Source organism: Eimeria maxima, genomic scaffold, assembly GCF_000499605.1.
Source record: "Eimeria maxima Weybridge genomic scaffold, Emw_scaff41, whole genome shotgun sequence".
Lineage (NCBI taxonomy): Eukaryota > Apicomplexa > Conoidasida > Eucoccidiorida > Eimeriidae > Eimeria > Eimeria maxima.
In genome coordinates, this window is record NW_013563841.1 from 77,807 (window position 1) to 88,795 (window position 10,989).

The window sequence follows — 10,989 nt, forward strand, 5'->3', positions numbered from 1 at the left end:
GCCCCCCCCCCCCCCCCCCCAAAAAAATTTATCCAAGCAGTCTTTCAAGAACAAAAACCTGAATTTATTCGTCCTAGGCAATGAAAACGGACTTTTGCATGGTCTGTTGGCGGCAGAGTGGCTTCCCGAAAAGCAGGTACAGCGTATTCGATGCGTTGCTCCAGTCCCGAAATTTGAAATCGGAGCTGAGGAAGCAACGAAACCAAAAAATGTTTATAATGATGGACAAGAAGGCAACGATACATGAAGGATCATCACGCGCACAAAACAGTGAAAGCGTATTCCTTACTTCTGATATGGACTGGGCTAATATATGCCAATTCCGTTCGAGGAAAAGAACCATCCGGTCTACTGCCCAAATCTTTTGCCGCTGTTCTGCTAATTGCTTTGCATCAGCTCCTCCGCCGTCCTTCACTTCCTCCACTCTCAAACTGAGCGCTTCCAGGGGACCCGACAAGGCAGATTCAATGTCTGAGGCGACGTCGCTCTGCAGGAAGACAACAGCTTAGCTCATCACACAAATGTCCCCTCTCTCGCAATTGTGTACGTGCACTGAGACTGCGTGAACATTTTTTGTACCATCCAGGGCATTAGCCACCACTAGTCACCAGGAAAGAGCTTTCGACCGCAAAACTAAGGCGAACTGCAAACGCTGGCCCATACCCCGTGTTCCCAATACCAACTGTCGTTTATTCATACTGAGGAATGGCCATATCTACCTTCAGTTCTGTAAACCTCTCGCGCAGTTCCTGAAGATAAAGATTGTTGTTCTTTTGCATTTCGGATGTTGCTGCCGCAATCCTCTGGAGGTTGCACTCGATGCTTTCGACAGAACGCTCTAATGCACTTAGACGCCGTTCAACAGACTCTCTCCACAAGTCCTGCCTTCCTGCCATATCGCGCCCGTCGGATACATGTACTCCATGGTTAGGCGCCTCTCCGTGGCCATCAACAGGAGGATAAGATACGAGCGACGAGACTCCATCGACGACACTGCAGGGATTCAAAAAACAAATCGGGTCTGCCCATGTCCAACAATTCAAAGCAAACTGGTGCCGTGCCACCAATGCGCAATGAAGATGCTGTTAGTTCTCTGTATAGCCCTGTGCCCCCTCGTACCGCTTTCACTTCAACATTACGAAAACGGCTAGCGAACGGAAATGTAAGTCTGCTAATACTCACCGGTCCCCTGTCAGCTTATTGTCAGATCCTGGTATCCTGTAAAAACGATTGGCCGGGCGTTCAATGCCTTTGGCCTCGTCTGAAACTGCATCCACACTAGCATCGGTGTAGAGGACCCTTCCATCCTTTTGTACTTTCACGACACCACCACTGTATTCCTGACCCCTTGGGACCCCACGGATTTCCTTCTCCTGCGCCTTAACTCTTCTCCCACCTCTGTTGTTAGCACTCTGCTCCATATCCAGAGGTTGGGCATCCTTATTTCTGAACTGATTATTTTCGAAGTCACGTATGTTGCCTGGTGTCTCGTTATCCAGAAGTCTGCTACGTTCTTGAACATGATGTGGAATTTTACCACGTGAAGAGTCGGCAGTAGTTTGCAGCGTCGGAGCGATCTGCTTGCTAGTTGTCTTTGTCTTCCCTACGGCCACATCGCCTTGGCCTTGCGCTAGCAGCATGTGCCCTTTGGTCTCGTCCTGGGAAAACTGACCCGCTTGAATTTCAGCGCCCTCCCATGTTCGTTTGCCTTCATCTCGTGTGAACAACCTCAAGTTGTCCCTGCTTGTGTCTCCACCAGAAGAGCCGCCACTATACAATCAGAGTTTCCACACACAACAATGACTGAAAAATACTTGTATAAATAGGTGGGTGCATTGCGTGTCTACGCATCACATACAGCCCAAGAAGCAAAGAATAGCCACAACTGAAAAGCTTGCGGAGCTAATATTAACCTGAATCGCAGTGTGCACACCCTTACGTATATATTTCGGGTTGGTCATTTCCTAAGTTACTTCCTATTGCACTTCCAGTTTTAGGTCCAACTCCCTGCAGGGTCCCGGTCTCAGGAGTTCTGAATGTATTGAGCCCGTCGGCTGGTTCCTATTACCAACAAAGGGAAGAAAAAATGCACAACGAGAAAGGAGCAGACATTAAATGACCTCGGCCTCCACTGCCTTCTCCACGAATGAACACCGCGAGCTTTATCATGTGAACACCAACCACGATACGTGCTTGACTTACTGTTAGACACTCTTCTGTATCTGCCAGTTCAAACTGTACATGGGCACCCGCTCGAGCTGCCTTAATCAAAGAACCAAGCTCCATACCCGGTTTTTCTTCATTCAATCCCGCAACTTGCTTCGTAACGTAATCCTGAGTTCGGAGACATGGAAATGCGGTACGATATGAACGTCTTGGCTTCTGGGAGGCAGTCAGTTAGGAGGCTACGCTGCGACTGTGGAATTATCGCAATTCAGCGTTGCTGCGCAGCCGGGAAATTAAGCTGTACCTGTGCGGGCTCGATAAGCCCCTGGGGGGTGAAAGCTGTGACAGGTTTCAACACAGGCTTGAAGTACCAGAAGCCGGCATGATGGGCAAGCAGGCACAGCATCATACCACATTCCTCGCCAAGGCTGCTCCTCGGTCTCAAAGGCAGCATTCCAAGGCATACCCATTCGTAGAACTCGGAAGAGCTTGGAGGAATCTGACCGCAGGGAAGATGCGGGAAATTTGCGTTCTCTTCTAGCCCTACGCGAGGGACTAACGCGCCCAGCTGCGGCAAGACCCATAAAAGAGAAAGCATGATAGGGAATCAAATCGTGAAAATCAGTTTCCCATCCGATAAAAGGACCTGGAGTGCATTTGGATACCGCCAAGGAAAAAGTTTACTCAGAAGCACGCCATGAATTACAATTACCACTGTTGAGCCAAGCAAATATGACTATCAAGTGGTTTGACACTTAACGACGGAACCAACAACGGAATCAATACCAAATTCAGTTGTGCTGACCTGTACGGAGCCATCACCCAACTGCGCTACAGTACCACCTGAGTAGATTGCCAAAGTGCAGACGATGAAACTGCATCTTTGAGGTATATAGCGTAAGTCTACGAGGAGCTCCTGGTCTTCCTGAAGAAGTCGAACACTTTTGCCAGCAAGGGTCGGGTTCTTGTAAAATACACAGTCAACGTATGTGCCGTCGGCCTCGAAGAGGAAAGCGTGGATGTCTGAAGCACAGCAGTCGCGAAGAGCTGCTCATTCTCTGCCAATGAACGGCTATAGGGATGCCCACTGAGAGTGTATTTGCCGACTCCCTGGCAACTGCACTCAAATTGAATTAGTGCGTGCTCATCTTGTTCTACAACTTGGCCGCGAATCAGGAAGGCCCAGTGGACTAACCAACGTCTAGGTTTTTGCTTGAATTAGCGAGCTGTAGTTGGACGCTGACAAACCGCAATGGCGTTTCTTCGTTATTGTCTACTTGTTCCGTTGGTTGTAAGGAGCTGATACCCAATCCATACACGAATTCGGCGGTTGCGCCGCCCTTCCGCACCATCACAGAGGAGTGACCTACGTACTGCGGAAGCACGGATAATCCTGGAACCCGGAAACTAACACTCGCAGGACGACCTGGTCCTCTGAATTAGAACTGCAGCAAGACCTTGATACCTTTTGCAAGTCAGCAGCCGTTGACGGGACTGGGATGAGCATGGAGGTTCCTAAGGTCTCGACCCACTTCCATACACCTTCAGACAGTCAAATAAAACATTTACGAGATTTGAACGTATTGGGTTTGCCGGTTGAGGTGAACAAAAACACGTTCAGCAGGCTGACTGAACGTAGATGGCAGCCAAGGACGAAGATGGGAAGGAACCGAGCAGCTAAGTAGGTGACATCCTCTGGCCATAGTTCGACGGGTGTACACAATGCTTGAAGAACTGTCTGCTTGACCTTCACAAGCTGTTGTAAATTGACACTTTGGGCTAATAAGCTCTGCTGAGAAATACTGTAGGTGGAAACTAGATAAGGCTCAAGGCCGCTCGGTGTGTAAGGCCCCAGTCAGCCACTGACCCACTGGTTTACTGGTTGGAGGGCCAGTAAGACAGTACTTGCTATTGAATTAAGTGTATTACCCAGCCCTAATGCAATTTTAACTGTGCCTGCTCTCTCTTTGTCTGCCATTCCACTGGTCAAACGGAGCATCCCGAGGCCCTTGAGGCCCTTGAGGACTGCCGTCGGCGGTCGGCGTTTGGACAAGAGTCAGGACACAACTCCATACTCTTCCCACCGTAAAAGAGCGATTCCACATATTTAACTCTTACAAACCTTCTCAACAAATAATAAGAGCTATGACGTAGTAGAGTTTGAAGTTGCCGCGTAGATATCTAGAATAGAATCTCTCCAAAAAGTGCGGATGTTCAGTGGAGCCCCCATCAGCGCGATAGAAACCATCGACAACTTCAAACTATTCTTTCCCGTCTTGAATCAAGGGCAGATGTACTAAATGTACAAGTGGGCCTGCCTCGTCTGCCTTGTCAGGCTGCATCAGAGCACAACGGCTTTAGTGGCGACATCACTTGGCAACATGGGAAGAGACCGCTGGGCAGACGCTTACAAAGATGGCTGAGAGCTAATGCTCACCCGAAAGTTAGTTTTCGCAGGCCATTGCGGGAAGCTAAACAGGGCTTTTACATACCACGTAGTGTTGAAGTACATGTGCTAAGCATTCTGTAAAGTTACCGCAACGGCTGCGGTCCACCAAATTATCAAGGTTTGCAGAACAGGAATTCCTCTGCTGCAAAGAAAAACCAAGAAGCTAGCCAATTTTAGCTGATTTGCCCCCTGCGCACTAGTGCACACCAATATGCAACGATATAGAAGGTGAGCAGGCTTTCGCATCGCCAACATCGGCAAACTGATAAAGACTGCAGTGGGTACTAAGGTCATTCAGCTATCATAGCGCGAAATAATCATTTATTGCTTGTTGGGTATTTGACGAAAAGAGTGTGACCATCCCAAAATTATAGCTGTTTGGCAAGCAGCGCTCAAGCGGTAGTGCCCCCCAAAAGTTGCTGCGCAGTGTCTTGGAGTCACTTTATAGGAGAGCAATTCTTTCTTTAAGTGTTCTTAAAATATCAGAGGCCCTTCGAAATCACCTATAGATATTTTGATTGTTCACGGAAAACATCACCTGCCGGGCACAACCGTTGGCGGGGACGTGTTCTCATGGGAAGGGGAAAGGCAAGTACGAAATATGGCCGCTCGGCAACTTGCGAAAAAATGACTAATGCAATTCTTTTGACGATATGAAGAATTTTTAATGATGGAATGCCATTACGCTAACATTTATTTTTGTTTGGTTCTTTACGAAAGAAATTGTATTTTGCAACTCCTCAGTGCGTCCCCAGTAAAATATACCAAGCACCATCGACTACTCCAAGTAAATTAATTCTTGTAAGTGTAGGCATCCCATTGACTTGCGCTAATTTTCCCTTGTTTTCTACTGACGGTTGCTGTTCTGCCTTTTTGCACGAAAATTGACTTCCAGGTGTCAGAACCAGAGCCATTGTGCGCAATGGATCCGTCGCTTGAGCATTCGTCACGAGGCACACTTCACCAAAATACCCACAGAAGATAAACAAAAGGTTATTTCACTCTGGCCTGCTGGCTAACCATAATACTTACTCAAACGCTGTGGCTTACGAGTTATCATCCATGAGGGCACCCATGCGGCCATCATGGATGATGACTCATAAGGCCCTTAAGGAGCGGACAATAATGGACACTATTCCCCAAGCCCCCAAGCCAACGGGCGAAACATCATAGTGGCGCCAAAACAATAAATGTGCCTGTTGTTAAAACGAACCCCATACCTTAATGAACGATAAGAATGCGTGGTGCTCTACGTTGCTCGTCCGAAGTACGAGGGAAATAGTCCCCAACGGATAATGCTATCCCGCTTGTTCTCCTACATCTAATTCCTAGCAATTTGCACACCTACAGCTTAGTGAATATGAACTGTTTACGAACTGTTCTGCAGCTTGTTACCACTGCTTGGGGGAAATATCTCCCATACGGTCAAAATACCACACCGGCGTACCTGGTTATTGACGGCCCAAACCTGTTGGAAGGCAGTTATTTCATCGAACACAACCTTACATTTCCCCGCACTGATCAAGTTTATTGATTTGTCTAGGCCTTGGCAAGATGCCCAAGTATGACTGGCGGAAGTTTGCAACCAGTTGTTAGTGTGCGCAGGAGTTTGCCACGTAATACCTGAGATGTGCATGTGCTGTACTCAGTCAATGCGACAGGCAATTTCCACTGCATTTACGCTTAAAAACGCTGAAACAATGCTGCCAAGAATTCTTTTGGAACTAGAAGGGATTGTTTGCAGACAGACCCCACTGCCTCCCTTGCCTCGGCTAAAAGTTGCAGCAGCAACTCAGAGGTCACCTTCGTGAAGTCCTCTTTTTCAAATGCAATGCGCTCGCATAAGTTGTTTTCTCACCTATAAAGCTTTTTCGTGGGTAAAGATAGCTAATAAAATTTATGATTCCCTTGACGTGGGTGTGGGCGTTCCGAATTAGCGATTGCCGCATTTTGCCATGTTCCCTTCTCACTCTGCACTGGCGAAGTATTGGCACACATGTAGCCACATTTCTAGAATATTTTAAGAGGATTTCTCGCAATACGTTTTCATTTTAGACACTCAGGTGCCTATTTTAGAAGGCTAGGAAAAGGTGGGCGCTTGAAGCGATGGATAGGTAAGGCGCCGTGGCGCTCCGTCATCGCCTATAGGCGCAGTGGGGTTGCTGAGCATCCCCTCCACTTGGGCAGCAGTCGGCTGTTGTTGGAGGCCAGAACCGCCTGTGTGGTTGTGTCACAGTTATTGCCATTAGGGCAAAAAAACGGAAAAAGGTAATTAGGTGACTTCGGTCCATACATAATGGCGGTGCTTGCTCGTATTGCCGTGCTGCTTGCAGCCAGCATAACGCTGTCTCACGGTTCCGAGACATGGAACCTCCAAAATGTTTACGGTGGGAGAGGGGGAGAAGTTTCCAATGCATATCCTCAGCTTGGCTATCTTGGTGAAGTCGATCCTAACATAGTTCTGCAGTTGCTCAGCGGGCGATTGGCAATCAATGTCGAGGGTGAGCGTATTCCCGTTACTATCACAGTACCAACAACCCCTATACCTGGGGACCCGGAGAAACCTGAGAAGCCTGAGGAATCTGAGGACCCTGAGGACCCGGAGGATCCTGAGGAATCCGAGGATCCTGAGGAATCTGAGGACCCTGAAGGCCCAGAGGATCCTGAGGAATCCGAGGATCCTGAGGAATCTGAGGACCCTGAGGGCCCAGAGGATCCTGAGGAATCGGATGATCCTGAGGAGTCAGGGGAGATGGGAAAACCCTCGAAGCCCGAGAAACCTGAGAAGCCGGAAAAACCGGAAAAGCCCGAGAAACCTGAGAAGCCCGACAAACCTGGGAAGCCAGAAAAGCCCGAGAAACCTGAGAAGCCCGAGAAACCTGGAAAGCCAGAAAAGCCCGAGAAACCTGAGAAGCCCGAGAAACCTGGAAAGCCGGAAAAGCCCGAGAAACCTGGAAAGCCAGAAAAGCCCGAGAAACCTGGGAAGCCAGAAAAGCCCGAGAAACCTGGGAAGCCAGAAAAGCCCGACAAACCTGGGAAGCCAGAAAAGCCCGACAAACCTGGGAAGCCAGAAAAGCCCGAGAAACCTGAGAAGCCAGAAAAGCCCGAGAAACCTGAGAAGCCAGAAAAGCCCGATAAACCTGAGAAGCCAGAAAAGCCCGATAAACCTGAGAAGCCAGAAAAGCCCGAGAAACCTGAGAAGCCAGAAAAGCCCGAGAAACCTGAGAAGCCAGAAAAGCCTGAGAAACCTGAGAAGCCAGAAAAGCCTGAGAAACCTGGAAGACCTGATAAACCTGGAAGACCTGAGAAGCCAGAAAAGCCTGAGAAGCCGGAGTTCCCCCCGCCATGCCCACCGCAACATTCTGACCATCATCACTATCACCACCATCACCATTACTTGCACGGCCTCTTCTCTCCTTTCCGCAACACCACCACAACGACGAGCAAGCCTTCCACTTCCTCTGGCCTTGTTTCAGACTCTTATTTCTTAGCTAGAGTGAATTAAACGGGACTTCGAACACGAAGCATCGACTGCCATTGAGATGCAGGTTCCTTGCCACGGGGTGTTTTGCCCACAGAAAGGTAGCTCCACCTTCCGTGGTTGGGCGTAGTGCACGAAACAGGTTCCGTCGACAGACGACCAATTTTCTCCTTTAACCTATTATCAGGTGTAGTGGTCGTTGCTCGTCAACTTCACAAGGGGGTTAAAGGGTGTTCCACTGGGGCGCAGCCGCCCTCCTAAAGCAATACTGCGGAGTTAGGAACTTTTGGCAGCACTAGCAGCTTTATGCTAAAATTCTAGGTACACATACACCATGACATTAGTGCCTTCCATTCAGGCCCAATAGCCCATTGCTTTTGCCAAGCGAAATAATCTCAGAACAGCTTCCTGTGGTAAGTTACTTCGCCAGGGCATCGCCTTGCTAATACATGTAACGTCCTATTAGTACACGGACACAACGAATACTAGTAGAACCGGCATTTAGTAGTGCCACTTGAAGGGTTTTGAGGCTCAACCAAACAATCCTCCTCGGTCATAGATCCTTGAAGTAAACTTACATGTGGGCGGACGCTGCTTTTGGCTATCCCCTGCAGGGGATGTGTGTGTTGGGAAAGTAGAGCACCTACGCAGGTGTTGTGTATGCATGCATAGGGAAGTTGAGTGAGTGTTTCTAGTCGAAACATCATTGTGTTCTTCCGATTGTCTCGACGGAGCAGGATGTGTCAAGGAACGAACTCCCTTTTCAGCAGTTGAAGGTGGAGGGACACTTTCATCCTCTGAAACTGGAATTATGTGTTTTCTCTGCGGATCTCGATTAAGATCTAATGGGTGTTTCAGTCGCACAGACTACGCTATAGAAACTGTGGCTATAACGGAGATTCCTGCAGAGTTTATTTTAAATGGAGAGATTATGAATCCTAAATGCGCAAGGATGTTGCTTTTCGCCTCAGCATAACTGCTCTCAGTTATCTCTTTCAGACACAGATTCTTCATACAAAATTCTAGTGGGAAATCGAATTTTTGTGCCGAATATGTTGCCCCTTAACGCTCGTACAACACTTTGCTCGGTAGTCGGCGAAGTTGCAACTCAATTCCCGCCAAACGAGTACCACAGAAGGAGCACAAAATAGTCATTTTTATGCAAACATGAGCGCACGAATTGACACACCTCAATATATGGAGAAAAGGGAGCAACCTTCCAGGTCCTTGGAAATATTACCGGTGGGGCGCGATTAGTTGCGGCCGACAAGGCAGCAGTAACCCGATAATAGGAAGCACTGCCCTTGTCACCAGTACAAATATTCGAATTTTAGCATTTGCCTCCTAGGGCGTCTAATATTTATATTGCAGATTTTGCATAAAATAGGCAACAATTCAATCCCACACATAGCGCGAAGTTTCGCCGCGCCGGCAGCACACCGCAGGACTTGTCGCCGTCTCGGCTCCTCCCAGCCCACCAGCGCAAGCCATAACGACTACGAGCCGTTAGCTGTTTTAATGATACTGGATCATTCACTCACTTTATTTTTTACCTACTGTACTTTTTTATTATTCGGAGTGTTACTGTGGGTCTTCCGACCGAAGGCACTGGAGCATCAACCGCCAGCAGCCCACAACTTCGATGCCATCCGGTGTTCACAATCTATTGCAAGAGCATACCTGTGCGTGATGCTTATTGCTATTACTTGTTTAATTTTTGCTAATTAGCCTGCCACCGTCACCTGCGTCGTGGACACTACATCAAGCCCGCGCCACACTCCCTGTTCCCGCCGTTAGCTCGCTTCCACTACACATCTCTTTCTGCAGATGACACTGTCCTGGAGCTTTAAACTTCACAAACGAAAAGGTAAATGACGTAACGGGAATAGAGAATTTGTTTCTCTGGGATCAAGGCTGCCGACGATGTAGGTTCGTTCTTTTACTGGCTGCACTCATGAGCCTGTCCTGGTTCCGCCTGTCCACCAGCTGCATGGCGTGTATGTACATTCACTCCAGAGCAGGAAACTGCGCAAATTATGCACGACGGAGCCAGTAACGCCCTTTCCCGTGAGCTTACAGCTATCAGTTGTCTCGTATTTTCCGCAACTCAAGCCTCATGCACCTTCGGGATTCTAGGCTAGGGGCATGCTTTGTAATGTCTGTACAACTAGCAGTAGATCGAATCAACCACGGGAATTCGAGTTAGAGTAGATTCCTTAGCTCGTACATACCAGGATGTAAACGGGGTGTTTTCCGCTCTGATTCTCAAGGGTATAGCTATGCGAAGCAGAACCTCACTAGATTCTGCCGTTCCGAAAGGGCAACTACATGCACAGAGTGCACCGCAACAGGTAAAAGCTGTTATTCTCCAGCCGCCACACCATATAGGCACTTTACGGTTTCTCGGTGAATACGTTCAGCAGAGCATGTTGATTGCGACGTTTTGTCCTGCAGGGGATAGGCAGAGGCCTCCATTGGTTTTAGGAATATAGGAGCTCCACTGCCGTTAGAGATCGGCCAAGGGAGAAGCCCGTGAAATCATTTTCGTCATAGGCCTAGCATGGCCAACACTTCCTAGGACACCCACAGTCCCCAGATGTCCAGCAGTTAAAACTGCGGGTTAGCCAAGCAACGACTTTGGTTTTGTGTACGGATGTTTCCCTTTAGGGCTCGTCAACGAAGAAAGATCCCTGCGCAGGCACCACGACAGCATTGCTACGCGTCAACGTGCCTACATAGAATACTGCCCAAAGCGTCCCGCTAGGCAAAAGGACCCCGATGCTGCGAGTGGGGAGCCGAGGACGTGACAGTCCAAACCATTGGACGTGGTACTCTTCAAGCGCGCTTGCTTCCATCTGTCATTTCCTTCCGCCTTATACACTGGATTCACTTC

The 10,989-nt window shown here is 48.7% G+C and overlaps 2 protein-coding genes across 2 annotated transcripts in view; one reads left to right on the top strand and one right to left on the bottom strand.

Moving 5' to 3' along the window:
• EMWEY_00007040 (hypothetical protein, conserved) overlaps positions 1–4,165 on the bottom strand; it is a gene marked incomplete at both ends in the record, with an annotated part of 4,721 nt that extends 556 nt beyond the window's left edge. Inside the window, 10 exons of the mRNA XM_013478395.1 lie at positions 93–185; positions 290–487; positions 720–993; positions 1,183–1,658; positions 2,203–2,334; positions 2,471–2,734; positions 2,972–3,189; positions 3,362–3,539; positions 3,632–3,708; positions 4,096–4,165. Of these exons, the coding sequence (XP_013333849.1) occupies positions 93–185; positions 290–487; positions 720–993; positions 1,183–1,658; positions 2,203–2,334; positions 2,471–2,734; positions 2,972–3,189; positions 3,362–3,539; positions 3,632–3,708; positions 4,096–4,165 (1,980 nt within the window). The remainder of the gene's footprint in view (positions 1–92; positions 186–289; positions 488–719; positions 994–1,182; positions 1,659–2,202; positions 2,335–2,470; positions 2,735–2,971; positions 3,190–3,361; positions 3,540–3,631; positions 3,709–4,095) is intronic.
• A 2,746-nt stretch (positions 4,166–6,911) lies between these two features.
• On the top strand, positions 6,912–8,120 carry EMWEY_00007050 (hypothetical protein, conserved; the record flags this gene model as incomplete). Its single annotated transcript, XM_013478396.1, has 1 exon — positions 6,912–8,120. One exon carries the CDS (start codon positions 6,912–6,914, stop codon positions 8,118–8,120), a length of 1,209 nt encoding a protein of 402 aa, XP_013333850.1.
• Between the last annotated feature and the right edge of the window lie 2,869 nt (positions 8,121–10,989).